At 32.4% G+C, this 12,443-nt stretch overlaps 1 protein-coding gene across 1 annotated transcript; it reads left to right on the top strand.

Annotated features, from left to right (window-relative positions):
* The first annotated feature begins 8,098 nt into the window (after positions 1-8,098).
* LOC132712694 (toll-like receptor 4) lies at positions 8,099-11,851 on the top strand. The gene has a single exon (XM_060695108.1). It carries the CDS (start codon positions 8,188-8,190, stop codon positions 10,777-10,779), a length of 2,592 nt encoding a protein of 863 aa, XP_060551091.1. The 5' UTR covers positions 8,099-8,187; the 3' UTR covers positions 10,780-11,851.
* Positions 11,852-12,443: the final 592 nt, after the last annotated feature.

Genomic DNA, 12,443 nt, shown 5'->3' with positions numbered 1-12,443 from the left:
AAAGAATGGAAAACCTCAAACAAGTAGAAAATGTCGAGATAAAATAAAAAGTATGTTAGAAACATGTAGCTTATGTGATATTTGGCGCATAAAACACCCTGAAAAGAGACAATTTACATGGCATTCAAATGGAAAACCAGTTATATATTGCCGATTAGATTATTTTTTAGTATCTGACGTGCTATGTAACGTCATTTCAAAAAAGTAATATTTCACACGGATATAAAACAGATCACTCTTTAGTAACTTTAACAATAAATGATAATGCAATGACAAAAGGGCCTGGCTATTTTAAATTGAACAATTCTTTATTACTAGATGAAAAGTACCAAAGTCAAATAAAAGCAACTATAATCTCAATAGCAGAAATAAATATAGCATGCAATCCAAATACTCTATGGGAGGTTATAAAGGGAGCAATAAGAAATGAAACAATTCGATATGCAAGTCAAAAGAAAAAGAAAGAAAAAGAAAATGAGTCAAATTTGATGAAAGAAATAAAACAATTAGAAGAAAAAATACTAACTACTAGCAATAATGAACAAAACAATGAAAATAAATTACATAAAGAAATGATATCTAAAAAGCAAGAACTTGAACAAATTTATGAATACCGTGTAAATGGCTCGATTTTGAGAGCACGTGCTATTCACATAGAACAAAATGAAAAAAAATAGTAAATACTTTTCTAACTTAGAAAAGAAGCATGCGGAGAAAAAAATTGTACACAAGTTAAAAATAGAAAAATAATGAAATTACAGACGCAAAACAAATATTAAAAGAAGAAAAATCATTTTTTTGAAAATTTATACAAATACAGAGCCCCACAAAAATCAAATCTAAATTTTTTTTAATACAGACATTAAATCATTAAATGAAGAAGAAAAGTGCATATGTGAAGGAATATTAAATGAATATGAATGTAAAATAGCTTTATCAGAAATGAAAAACAACAAAAAGTCCAGGATCTGATGGCTTAACCGTCGAGTTTTATAAGACATTTTGGAATAGCATCAAAAAATATTTTCTTGATTCGATTAATTACTCTTTTCAAATATCAAAACTAACAACTCTTCAAAGACAAGGAATTATATCCCTTATACCAAAGCCAGAAAAAGATCTTACAGATATATCAAACTGGAGACCAATAAGTTTGCTTAACGTGGATTATAAATTAGCAACAAAAACTATTTCTAATCGCATCAAAAAAGTTTTGCCAACTATAATTAGTTTCAATCAAACAGGTTTCATGAAAACCGTTACATTGGTGAAAACGTAAGGATGATTTTTGAAATAATTGAATATCTTCAAAAAGAAAACAAACCAGGTTTATTATTCTTTGCCGACTATGAAAAAGCATTTGATAGTTTAAATCATCAGTTTATCTTTAATACTCTTCAAAAGTTCAATTTTGGTAAAGATTTTATACAATGGGTCAAACTTTTTTACACTGATATTTCAAGTATTATTGTAAATAATGGTCATTTCTCAGAACCTTTTACCATAGAAAGGGGTGTTCGATAAGGATGTCCTTTATCATCATCATTATTCATCGTCTGTTTAGAAATTTTATCCAATTACATAGAAAAAGATAGTGAAATAAAAGGAATAAAAGTTGAGGACAAAGAAATAAAACAATCCTTCTTTGCAGATGATGCAACTTTCGTAAACGATGGTTCAGTTAAGTCTTTCGAAAAACTTGTCTATGTGATATCAGAATTTAGTAAAATTTCCGGTTTAAACCTTAATTCAAAGAAATCAACAATATTACGAGTCGGGTCATTTAAAGATACTAACATAGAATATTGTAAAAATAGAAAATTTAAGTGGACATCTGATTCAGCAAAAACATTAGGCTTTTTATTTTCGTCAGATTACAAGAAAAATACAAACATAAATTTAGAACCTAAACTTCAAGATTTTTTCAATTGCTTAAAGCAGTGGCAACACAGAAAGCTTACGTTAATGGGAAAAGTAATAGTGATAAAAACTTTTGCATTGCCAAAAATTAATATATCCTTTTTCAGTTTTAGCAAACCCATCCAATGATAAGATGAAAGAAATAACTAAAGCGATGTTTCACTTTCTATGGGCAGGAAAACCAGAAAAAATAAAAAACGCAAAACTTAAAACTTAATATAAAAAATGGTGGACTAAAAATGATAGACATTACATATTATCTTAATGCAGTAAAAGCAAGCTGGGTAAAAAGGTATATAAACAAAGAAAATGAGAGTTCATGGAAACTTTTTGTAAAACACAAGATAAAGCAAAATGGAAATGATTTTATCTTCCAGTGTAAATCTTTCAAAAAATGATATCAATAATTTATATCCACATAATTCGTTCATGAATAATGTTCTTTCGTCTTGGTTTCACATTCAGCATGAGCACAATAAAAACAAAGATAATGTTAAAGACATAGTATGGAATAATTCTAGCATTAAAATTGACAACAAACTGGTTTATTATAAAACATGGCATGATAAAGGCATACTTTATATAGAACATTTTTATGATTATAGGAGAAAAGCCTTTTATAAATATGATGATTTTAAAGAAATTTACGGAATAGAAAATGCTGATTATTTAAGATACTTTATGCTAATAAACAATATACCAAAACAATACCTTGAGAACCTAAAAAAATAACACAACTTATATGGAAGAACAAGATACGCTTCTCAATAAAATTCAAAAATCCAAAACAATAAATAAACTTTTATATAATATCCAACTTGAAAATGATGAGAAGGAAAAAAATAAAAATGAAGAGCAATGGGAAAAAGAAATAGATATAGAATTGAATTGGATTAAGATATATACTATACCACTACAGTGTACTATAGATGTGACATTAAGAAATTTTCAGTATAAGTTCATCCATAGACTTACTGCAACAAACACTATGCTTTTCAAATATAATCTATGCAATTCAAATGTGTGTGATTTTTGCTGCAGTAGTTTAGAAACACTTCATCATCTTTTTTGGGAATGTAATATTGTGCAAAATTTATGGTCAAACTTGCAATCCTTTCTCTTATCCATTAATCTTCATTTTTCATACAGTAAAGAAACAGTGTTTTTTGGAGAGCTTACAACCAATATAAATAGTAATGTAGTAAATTATATCATTATTCTAATGAAATATTACATTTTAAAAATGAAATATCAAGGAAGAAAGCCCACTTTTGATATTTTTAAAAACTTTCTGCTGTTAAGGATACAGATTGAAGAAGCAATTGCACTGTCAAATGATAAAATTGAATCGTACAAACAAAAATGGAGTAAATTATCTAACACTTTAACAAACAATACTGATGACTAAAACAATAATATTATGTAAATTAAACGTATAAACCATAAAACGTAAAAAATTAAATGAAACTGATTCACTTGTCTTTTTTCCCCCTGTCTTGTGTGTGTGTGTGTGTGTGTGTGTGTGTTTTGTTTAGTGTAAGAATGATAGTTTTTTAAGTAGATTTATTCTTTTTCTTTCTGAAATTTTTGAAAGTTTTGTTTTTACTTTTTCTCTGTGTGGAGTTTCTATGTAAATGTGAATGATTGTGTTTATATGTTTTTGAAAAATAAAATAAATGAAAAAAAAAAAAATACCTTAAACGTCAAAAGTAATAAAAAGGAGAAAACTTACTTCTATTCATTCAAATTCCAATCACCAAATTTCGTCTCTAAATTTTTTGTTTCATTTTTACAGTCTGAAAAATACATTCCTTCCACATGCAAACTGCTCTTGATGACATTTGGGCATATTAAAGTATCCTACGAGTAATAACTGCCGTATGCTTTATGAAAAATTGAAAAGCAATGACAGCTACAGCTCGTAGAACAAGTAAACCAACCCAGCGTTCCGAGCAAGTTCCAAGTCTTCCATTTTCATAGCTGCTTTTTTCATGTTTTCACATCTGTCAACACTTAATTTTTGTCTGTTTCAATCCTCAAATATGTTTTCTTTCTTTTAAAAAGGTGTATGACTAACAATTCCAAATGATACCCCTCTGAATCAAACACAAATTATTTTCCTCCCGTGAAATACACAACTTTAAAAAATGGCTGCCGCTTACATTTAACAAAGCCAGGTCTAATATAAATTCGCAGTAGGTAACAGAAATACGGATGGATGGTTGGAATTTTCTCCTACGCGAATTGTTTGTTTTTATTATTAAAACAAGCGATCATTCATATTTTTTAAACAAAATAATAATATCACTGTCATTAAATGTTGATTGTCGGACTTATTTTTCAGCTCAAGACTTCTTGTTTTTAATGAGAAATTCGCACGAAATGGGGCTCTCAATGGGGAAACAGATTTTAATATTTATGTTAATATTATGGAAATTTCGTTTAAACTTGTTTTTTAGCATAAAATAAAAAGAAAATTTGTTTGTTTGTTGTGTAAGATGTAATTTTATTTCATCTCGTGAACTTTAAAAACAGTATTCTCACTCGTGGCTACGCCACTCGTGAGAATACTGTTTTTAAAGCCCACTCGATGAAATAAAATTTCATCTTACACACAAACAAACAAATATCCTCTATGTAATATCGTTTTTATTAAATAGAGGATATTTGTTAAAGTTTAGTGTAAGATCGTAATTTCATGCATCTCAGACAGGTTTATCTACCGTTTACACCGGTGCTGGAAAACTCTGTCTTACACCCCCATGTAAGACAAGTCGCGTGCTTTAAATGACGTCATTGACGCGCGCCGTTTATGAATGAATCGCGTTCTTAGGATGACGTCATTTTTCCGTTATGAATGAAGTTGTATGTTCATACGCTACTATAAGAAAAAAGTGCGTAATGAGAATATCAGTTTTCATAATTTCTGTTCCGAAAATAATTGACAAGTAATATGCAAGAAAAAGAATCAAACACCGGCAATTGGTACAGACGGGAATATCTAGCTCTCGGGTAACTGTTTAGCGGAAACTCGGCAGAGCCTGCCTTAAACAGTTACCCTCGAGCTAGATATTCCGGTCTGTACCGGCAGCCGGTGTAAGATTCTTAAAATATTTCACCGAGTGAGCACCAAAAGGTATATTTCACTTTTGGTGTTCACAAGGTAAAATATATTTCGATCTTACACTAAACTAAACAAATTTTCTTTTTATTGTATGCAAAGAAACGTTTTAAGAGACAATAAACCTAATACTGAATGAAAAGCGCGCCAAATAATAATACAACGTGACGTCATTTACGACGTCACGTCATTAAGTTGGTACCCAGTACTGTGCACGCTGGTATTTCACTGAAACAACGTAAGGGGCTTAAGTTCAAAACAGTGAAATTATCAAAGTGGTAATTTCACTGTTTCAAACAGTGAAATTACCAGTTTTATTTCACTGATATATTTCTATAAACCACCGAAAAGCATGTAATAAATGACTTTATTACACTCCTGCGCCGCGGTTTATGTGATAAAGTGCAATTTTTACTGGATTCTGAAAATCCGTTCAGTTAAACATCTACGTTCTGAAATGTTCCAGTGCCTTAACATAGTGTACCTAAAATACTATGAAAATACCTTCAAAGATTGGATCCGGATACTGAAACTTTGAATATATGTTAGTGGTGAATACTTTGAGGGTACAAAAAAATCAGTGAAACATGAAGAATCAAATTTTACGTGCTAAACTTGCATTCATATTTGAACACTTCTCGTATTATATGTAACAAAATGACTGTAATTTTACAACAGGATACAGTGTCTGATTAAACATTTGATACACGTGATTTTTCTGCATGCCTCTAGATGAGCCAAATTATTTCAAGAAAATTTTAATTGGGTGGGGGGAAACGTACTAAGATTTTAAGAAAAGTAAAAATATTAAAGATTCAAGTGATAATATTTATCTTATGTGCGATTAATGACTGATTTTACACTATCTATCAACATAATTCTACTGCGTAAGTAGTTACTTACGCAGTAAGTAATATTTTTGCATATTTTGACCTCTTTTTTTTTTTTGGTAATTAACGTGGTTTGTAAGTGCTGATTTCAATGTAATTCGGATAAATCGGGAGGTGTGTTGCTTTTATTGTCAACAACAACAACTATAATACTTTTAAAATACAATATAATTATGGCAAATATAATTCATAATTTAGATCATTGTACACAATAAAAATATGATATTTCTATCATAGATAATGGTTAATTGAGTACACAATACAGTCCGAATACAGATACTAAACATGCATTTAACAAAAACAAAAACATTGATAATTGCTATTTTCGAGAATGCTCAAAATTATTATTATCATTATTATTATTATTATTATACCCCCCCCCACAACGAAGTTGTAAGGGGGGTATACTGGAATCAGCTTCTCCGTCCGGACTTCCGTCCGTCTCCCGCCCGTCCTACATAAAGATCAAAGAAAAAGCACATAAACCCCATATGTTGGCACGTCCGGCCGTCCGTCGGGTTTTCCTTGTCCGCCCAATAACTTAAGATTACTTTGACCCACAATCTTGATATTTGGTATTTAGATTGGTCATGGTTAGTAGATGATCCCTATTGACTTTGATGTCACCGGGTCAAAGGTCAAGATCACAGGGGCCTTGACTTCAAAAAGCTTGTCCACCCAATAACTTAAGATTCCTTTGACCCATAATCTTGATATTTGGTATTTAGATTGGTCATGGTTAGTAGATGACTCCTATTGACTTTGAGGTCCCAGATCAAAGGTCAAGATCACAGGGGCCTTGACTTTAAAAAGTTTGTCCGTCCAATATCTTAAGATTCCTTTGACCCAAAGTTTTTATATTTGGTATTTAGATTTGTCATGATAAGTAAATAATCCCTATTGACTTTAAGGTCACTGGGTCAAAGGTCAAGGTGAAAGGGGCATTGTCTTCATAAAGCTTGTCCGCCCAGTAACTTAAGATTCCTTTGTCCACAATTTTGATATTTGGTATTTAGATTGGTCATGACTAGTAGATGATCCCTTCAGATTTTGGTGTCACCGGGTCAAAGGTCAAGGTCACAGGGACCTTGACTTCAAAAAGCTTGTCGGTCCAATAACTTAAGATTCCTTTGACCCACAGTCTTCATATTTGGCATTGAGGTTGATCATGACCATTAGGTGACTCCTATTGATTTTGAAGTCATTGGGTCAAAGGTACAGGTCACAGGGGCCTCAGTGTCTATTCTAGGAGGGGCGATAGGGGGATTCGCCCATATTTTTGAGAATTCACCCCTATTTTTTTAGAGAGAGGGGGAAAATTTTATATAGACAAAGAAGGAAAAAGATCAACAAATGTAATAAATTCTCACTTTTCGATAAAAATCCCCCTGTTTTTCGAATCCTAGAATAAACACTGGGGCCTTGACTTAAAAAAGCTTGTCTGCTCAATTGCTTAAGAATGCTTTGGTCAACATTCTTCATATTTGGTATTACAGTTGTTTATGAATAGTAGATGACCCCTTTTGATTTTAGGTGACTGTGTCAAAGGTCAAGGTCACAGGGATTTTACTATAATAAGCTTGTCTGCTCAAATGCTTAAGAATTGATTATGAAATCCTTTCTACGGTCATTTGCACTGTTAATCTGCTCTGGCATGTACAGAAGTTTCAGTTCCTTGCGAAAGTAAAGGCAACTAGTACTGGTTTAAAACTGCTTGACAGCCTGCCCTGGAACGAGGCGGTGGTTGAACTGTGCTCTGATGTATTCAATGTGGCTTACTGTCGTGATCCGGAGTGAAAACTACAAACACCACTGCTTAAGAGTGCCTGTCCGCAGTGTATTGATTTTGATGTACGACAGTTTTACTTTTTCTTGAAAATGTCACCAAATTAGATTATATTAAAATATTTAATTTAAAAAAAACAAGATGAATATTTCATCCTGTTAGAATTTACAACAATTAATTGCAAGCCTTCTACATTTTACTTGTACGTTAGAATCTTTTAAATGTATAACATAAATTTTAACTTCCAATATCCATAACAATAGAATAATAATAAATTATATTTGGTCAGATGATCGGAAGATGTTTTATCATACTATGATAACAGTCAAGAGCTCATTGAATGACAGGAAATACATATAATGGCCAACTAGTGTGAGGGGGGGGGATAATCACGAGTGATGAATTATACAGTCAATATATCTTAATAACAGTTTAAACATATCCGTATTCATGTAATATTACGTTCAAAAATGGCGAGGCTAGGACTGATTCTTATATGTATGTTTTTATTTGAAATGTATCATTTTGAATCAAGCATTCACAAAAGTGTGTGTTTGGAGTTACAAGTAAATAAAACAATGAAACCTGTGTTTTGTCATGGAATGCTCAAGGAAATATGTGAAATGGTAAGAAATTATTCTCAAATTGAACGACTAACTGCGACATTAAATGATACAACACTATCAAAAGATGATTTTAACGGTTGTGAATCATTAAAGGAACTGTCACTGTCAAACAACAACTTGATACATCTGGAGAAAGATGTGTTATCAAACATGACAGAGCTTACATTACTGGATGTGAGTCACAACAAACTAGATATTTACAGGGAAGATACAGCTTATGAACTAACACTTCCAGTTAGTTTACGTACACTAAAACTGAATGGAAATATAAAATCAAATGTGAGCGTTGAGAAATTGAAGTATCCAATACTTTATCAATCAGGCGGATTACGATCGTTGTATATCGATGGTCTCCCAAACAAAGACGTGAATATTTTCAAAGACAATGTAATTTCACTTGAGGAACTGACAATGACATCAAAGTTAGGAAACTGTTGTATTCCGTATATCAAAGAAACAACATTTCAATCAGTACGCGCCAATTTGAAATTACTAAATATTTCCGAGTGTATGATAAAAAAGTTTGAATTCGGTGCTCTCAGAGGTCTCAAAAAGTTAGAAGTACTTGATTTGTCTAATAACACAGAGTTAGGTTTTACAGCACTGGAGAACATCTCCTTTGGTCTGCAATTTACGAATATCAAGGTTTTTAATTACTCCCACGTGCACAGACCTTTTGGAAAATCGGTGACAGTGAGGAAGCGTGATTTATGTTACCTGTTTAACACAACATTAGACGAGTTTGCCGTTGAAGGAAATAGGATTGACATGTTCGAATCGAACTCCTTCCTTTTATTGCCTTCAAATATAACTACCTTTCGCATAGGACGCAATAGGCTTTCCATTGGATTGTACATTATTCAATTAGGATGTATATCAAGTTTGATAAACTTGCATACTGGATACCTGGACACATTTGGCCAGGTGAAAGATTATACTTTATCTCCACAATTTCTTGGTTATATATCTAGTCACGAGGATGATTGTTACGATAATAAGCCGTCTAATTGTCCTTTCATGGCGGACGACTTCCTTAATCGCACTGCTTCATCACGACAACAATTAACATGCACGTTTTATAATGGACATAATAATCCAGTATCCCTACCAAAGAATATTAAAAACATACATGCACCCCAATGTGGATATGTCTCAGCACTGATATCTATTATTAATATTGTTCATAGCCGATTGTTTCGTGGCTTCTTTCAGATAGAAAGACTTGACTTATCTAGAAACCGCATCTACAACGTTACTGTTGAATTCATTAAAGCACGCCATTTAAAATACCTAGATCTATCAGAAAATCGATGTGAACATATGGATATTCGTACAGGAATTACAGTTCCAAATCTAGAAGAACTTCAAATTCAAAATAATCTTTTAGGACCATCTTTGGAAGACCGACAATTTGAAACATTTCCTAACCTTAAAGTGCTGAACCTTTCCGATAACTTAATACAAGATCTTCCAAAGAATGTGTTCATGAACATGACTAATTTAAAAATTCTTGATCTTAGTAGTAATAAAATACAAGAATGGACTGCAAATATAGATTCACTGAAATCTTTAATTCACTTAAACTTAAGTCATAACGTTTTGAGTTCCCTACCTTCTTCATTAATGAATCACTTTGACAAAATGGGACACAATTTTTCGATAGACCTGCGAAATAATACACTAAAATATTCCTGTAATAACGAGGATTTTCTTCTCTGGATTGTTAAACACAAAAAAAATATTGTGGGATATGAAACATTTACGTTTTCTGATACCCTTACATTTGATGACGTCGAAAAGCAAATTGCCAAACTGAATAGGTCTTGCAATGCCTACACAGCCCCAATAGCCATCTCGTCTGTTTTTATCACAATATTCTTTCTGGTTGTTATTGGAAGACTTGTATATAGAAACCGTTGGCAAATACGATATTTCGTTTATATGACGAAGCGAAGATATTTTTCAATCAATATTTTACCAGACGAAGACGTGGATGGGATGTACAAATATGGAGTTTTTATATCATATGCTGAGGACAACAATCAGTTCATATCCGACCAGCTTGTTCCAAATCTAGAGCAACATGGTCTGTCACTCTGCATCCATCAAAGAGACTTTGTCGCTGGAAGGTCCATCATCGACAATATAATTAGCGCAGTCCAGAGCAGTAAGATTACGTTGGTCATATTGAGCCGGGAGTTTATCAATAGTAAATGGTGTATGTATGAATTCCAAATGGCAAGAATGGAGAGCATTTATACACGTGCTGATAATAATTGTCTTTTAATTGTAATGAAAGACAACATTCCAATAGAGGACATGCCGTTAGAAATGATGAACTGGATCCGGTATGAGTCTTATTTAGAGTATTCGGAAGACGTTGCTGGTGAGCAGTTGTTTTGGGAAAGGCTGAAAGAAACATTAAATATTAAGTAAATATTGTAGTAATTCGAACAAGGTCGACAAATCATTACATGCTTACTATGGGTGATTGTAATAAATCATCGTCTGTCCAACTATCAATAAGTGAGGTTATATTATTCATACACAAACGATTTGATACTTCGGTGATCCATTTCCAAGTTGGAAGTTCCAGAATCAATTCTTTGTGTTTAAATTCATTGCCGATTACTTGATGATCTTGTTTTTCACATACATATATTGAAAAGAGGATTATCTTCATTCTGAAAGTCATATTACAGGCAAATAATTAGTCCAAATACAGTCACCATTGCCTGTGCAATTTTAATTTGTCAAACACGATATAGTTTACATAGGTGATGAGATCTATGTCCATATATGTGTATAGTAGAAAAGCATTGAACATTCATCTTGCAAAAAGATCTTTGCCAAGAAACGACTACTGATTACAACAGAGGAGAACAAAGATCAACAAGGACGAGGAATTCAGGAACACAGAACCACCGATACGGAACCCAGTAGGACACCGAACTAAAACAGAAAAAGACGCTAGAACGAAATAAAAGCGGGTATTCTTGGCAACATTTAAAACTTCATCTTTAATATAGCATGATAGAACCGACAGACTGTCAACGAAAATAGATGCTTTGCTATATATTGGACATTACAATTTTATTTGCTTTGAAATGTTGGTCTTATTTTATTTCATGTAAATTCTTAATATTACTGTTTTTGTGTGAGCAATTTAATATGTAAAAACAATGACTGCTAGTAGAATGGTATTTTTCCTAATTGTATCTTGAAAAAAAATCATACCCCCCCCCCCCTGATCTGACTTTGGTAAACGTATTGACACTAGTGTAATCCGTGAAGGTAAATTCAAAAACGTCATACATTTTGTATTAATTCAGCAATTATCTGGGGGTTTTTTTTCAAGGTGCTTTATAATTAAAATTATAATGAACTTGTAAAATGCGTTTAAGATTCCTTTCTCAGTGTAATTTTGCTTGTAAAATGTGTGTACATGTCTTTAACAATTCCTCCTTTTGTGTGTTGCCATTTTCAAATATATTCAGAAACTTGTTTTAAGACAGTTTTTATATTTATACGACACCCTACGTTGAAAAATACCCTCGTTCAACGGGATTATAACTTTAAGAAATGTAGAATAGATATAATGCTTAATGTTTGGTTACCAACAAGCTTTTAATGAATGAGATTAATGAAACCGAGGATCACCATTCTTTCAGATTTCCATACGTCATTTTGAAGTCAACAATAATTCATGAATTACATTTGAAATTGTTTAGTGAAATTCCACACCGTAAAAGAAACTGTGTTTAAGATTTAATGACGGAAAGCTTAGAGTCTCTTGTTGAAAGGTAAGGTCTTTAGATGAACCTATAACAATCTGGATAAAGGGCGATCCCTCGGAAGCATTAATCACAACAAAATTACATGAAAATTACAAACTCCGTTTGATTGAGTCTGTACATGCGGTATAATGAAAAAAATGCAATATTCCTCACGTCCCCTAGCACCGGCTTAAGCGGTTCTCGATTTTCAACACTTAAAAGTGAAAGCAATGATCCCGAAGAACCAGACAAAAACAATACTGAAGTGAAGAACGGGGCAACTATTTACAGCTGCCTCACGGCACTTCCCACCTGCTGTTGTGA

This window comes from Ruditapes philippinarum, unplaced genomic scaffold (genome assembly GCF_026571515.1).
Source record: "Ruditapes philippinarum isolate M1 unplaced genomic scaffold, ASM2657151v2 ctg2479_1_1_1_1, whole genome shotgun sequence".
In the NCBI taxonomy this organism is placed as follows: domain Eukaryota; kingdom Metazoa; phylum Mollusca; class Bivalvia; order Venerida; family Veneridae; genus Ruditapes; species Ruditapes philippinarum.
This window is presented reverse-complemented; position numbering and strand designations above follow the sequence as displayed.

Coding starts and splice junctions, on each gene's coding strand:
- LOC132712694 (XM_060695108.1), top strand. CDS start 8,188: ATGGCGAGGCTAGGACTGATTCTTATATGTATGTTTTTATTTGAAATG.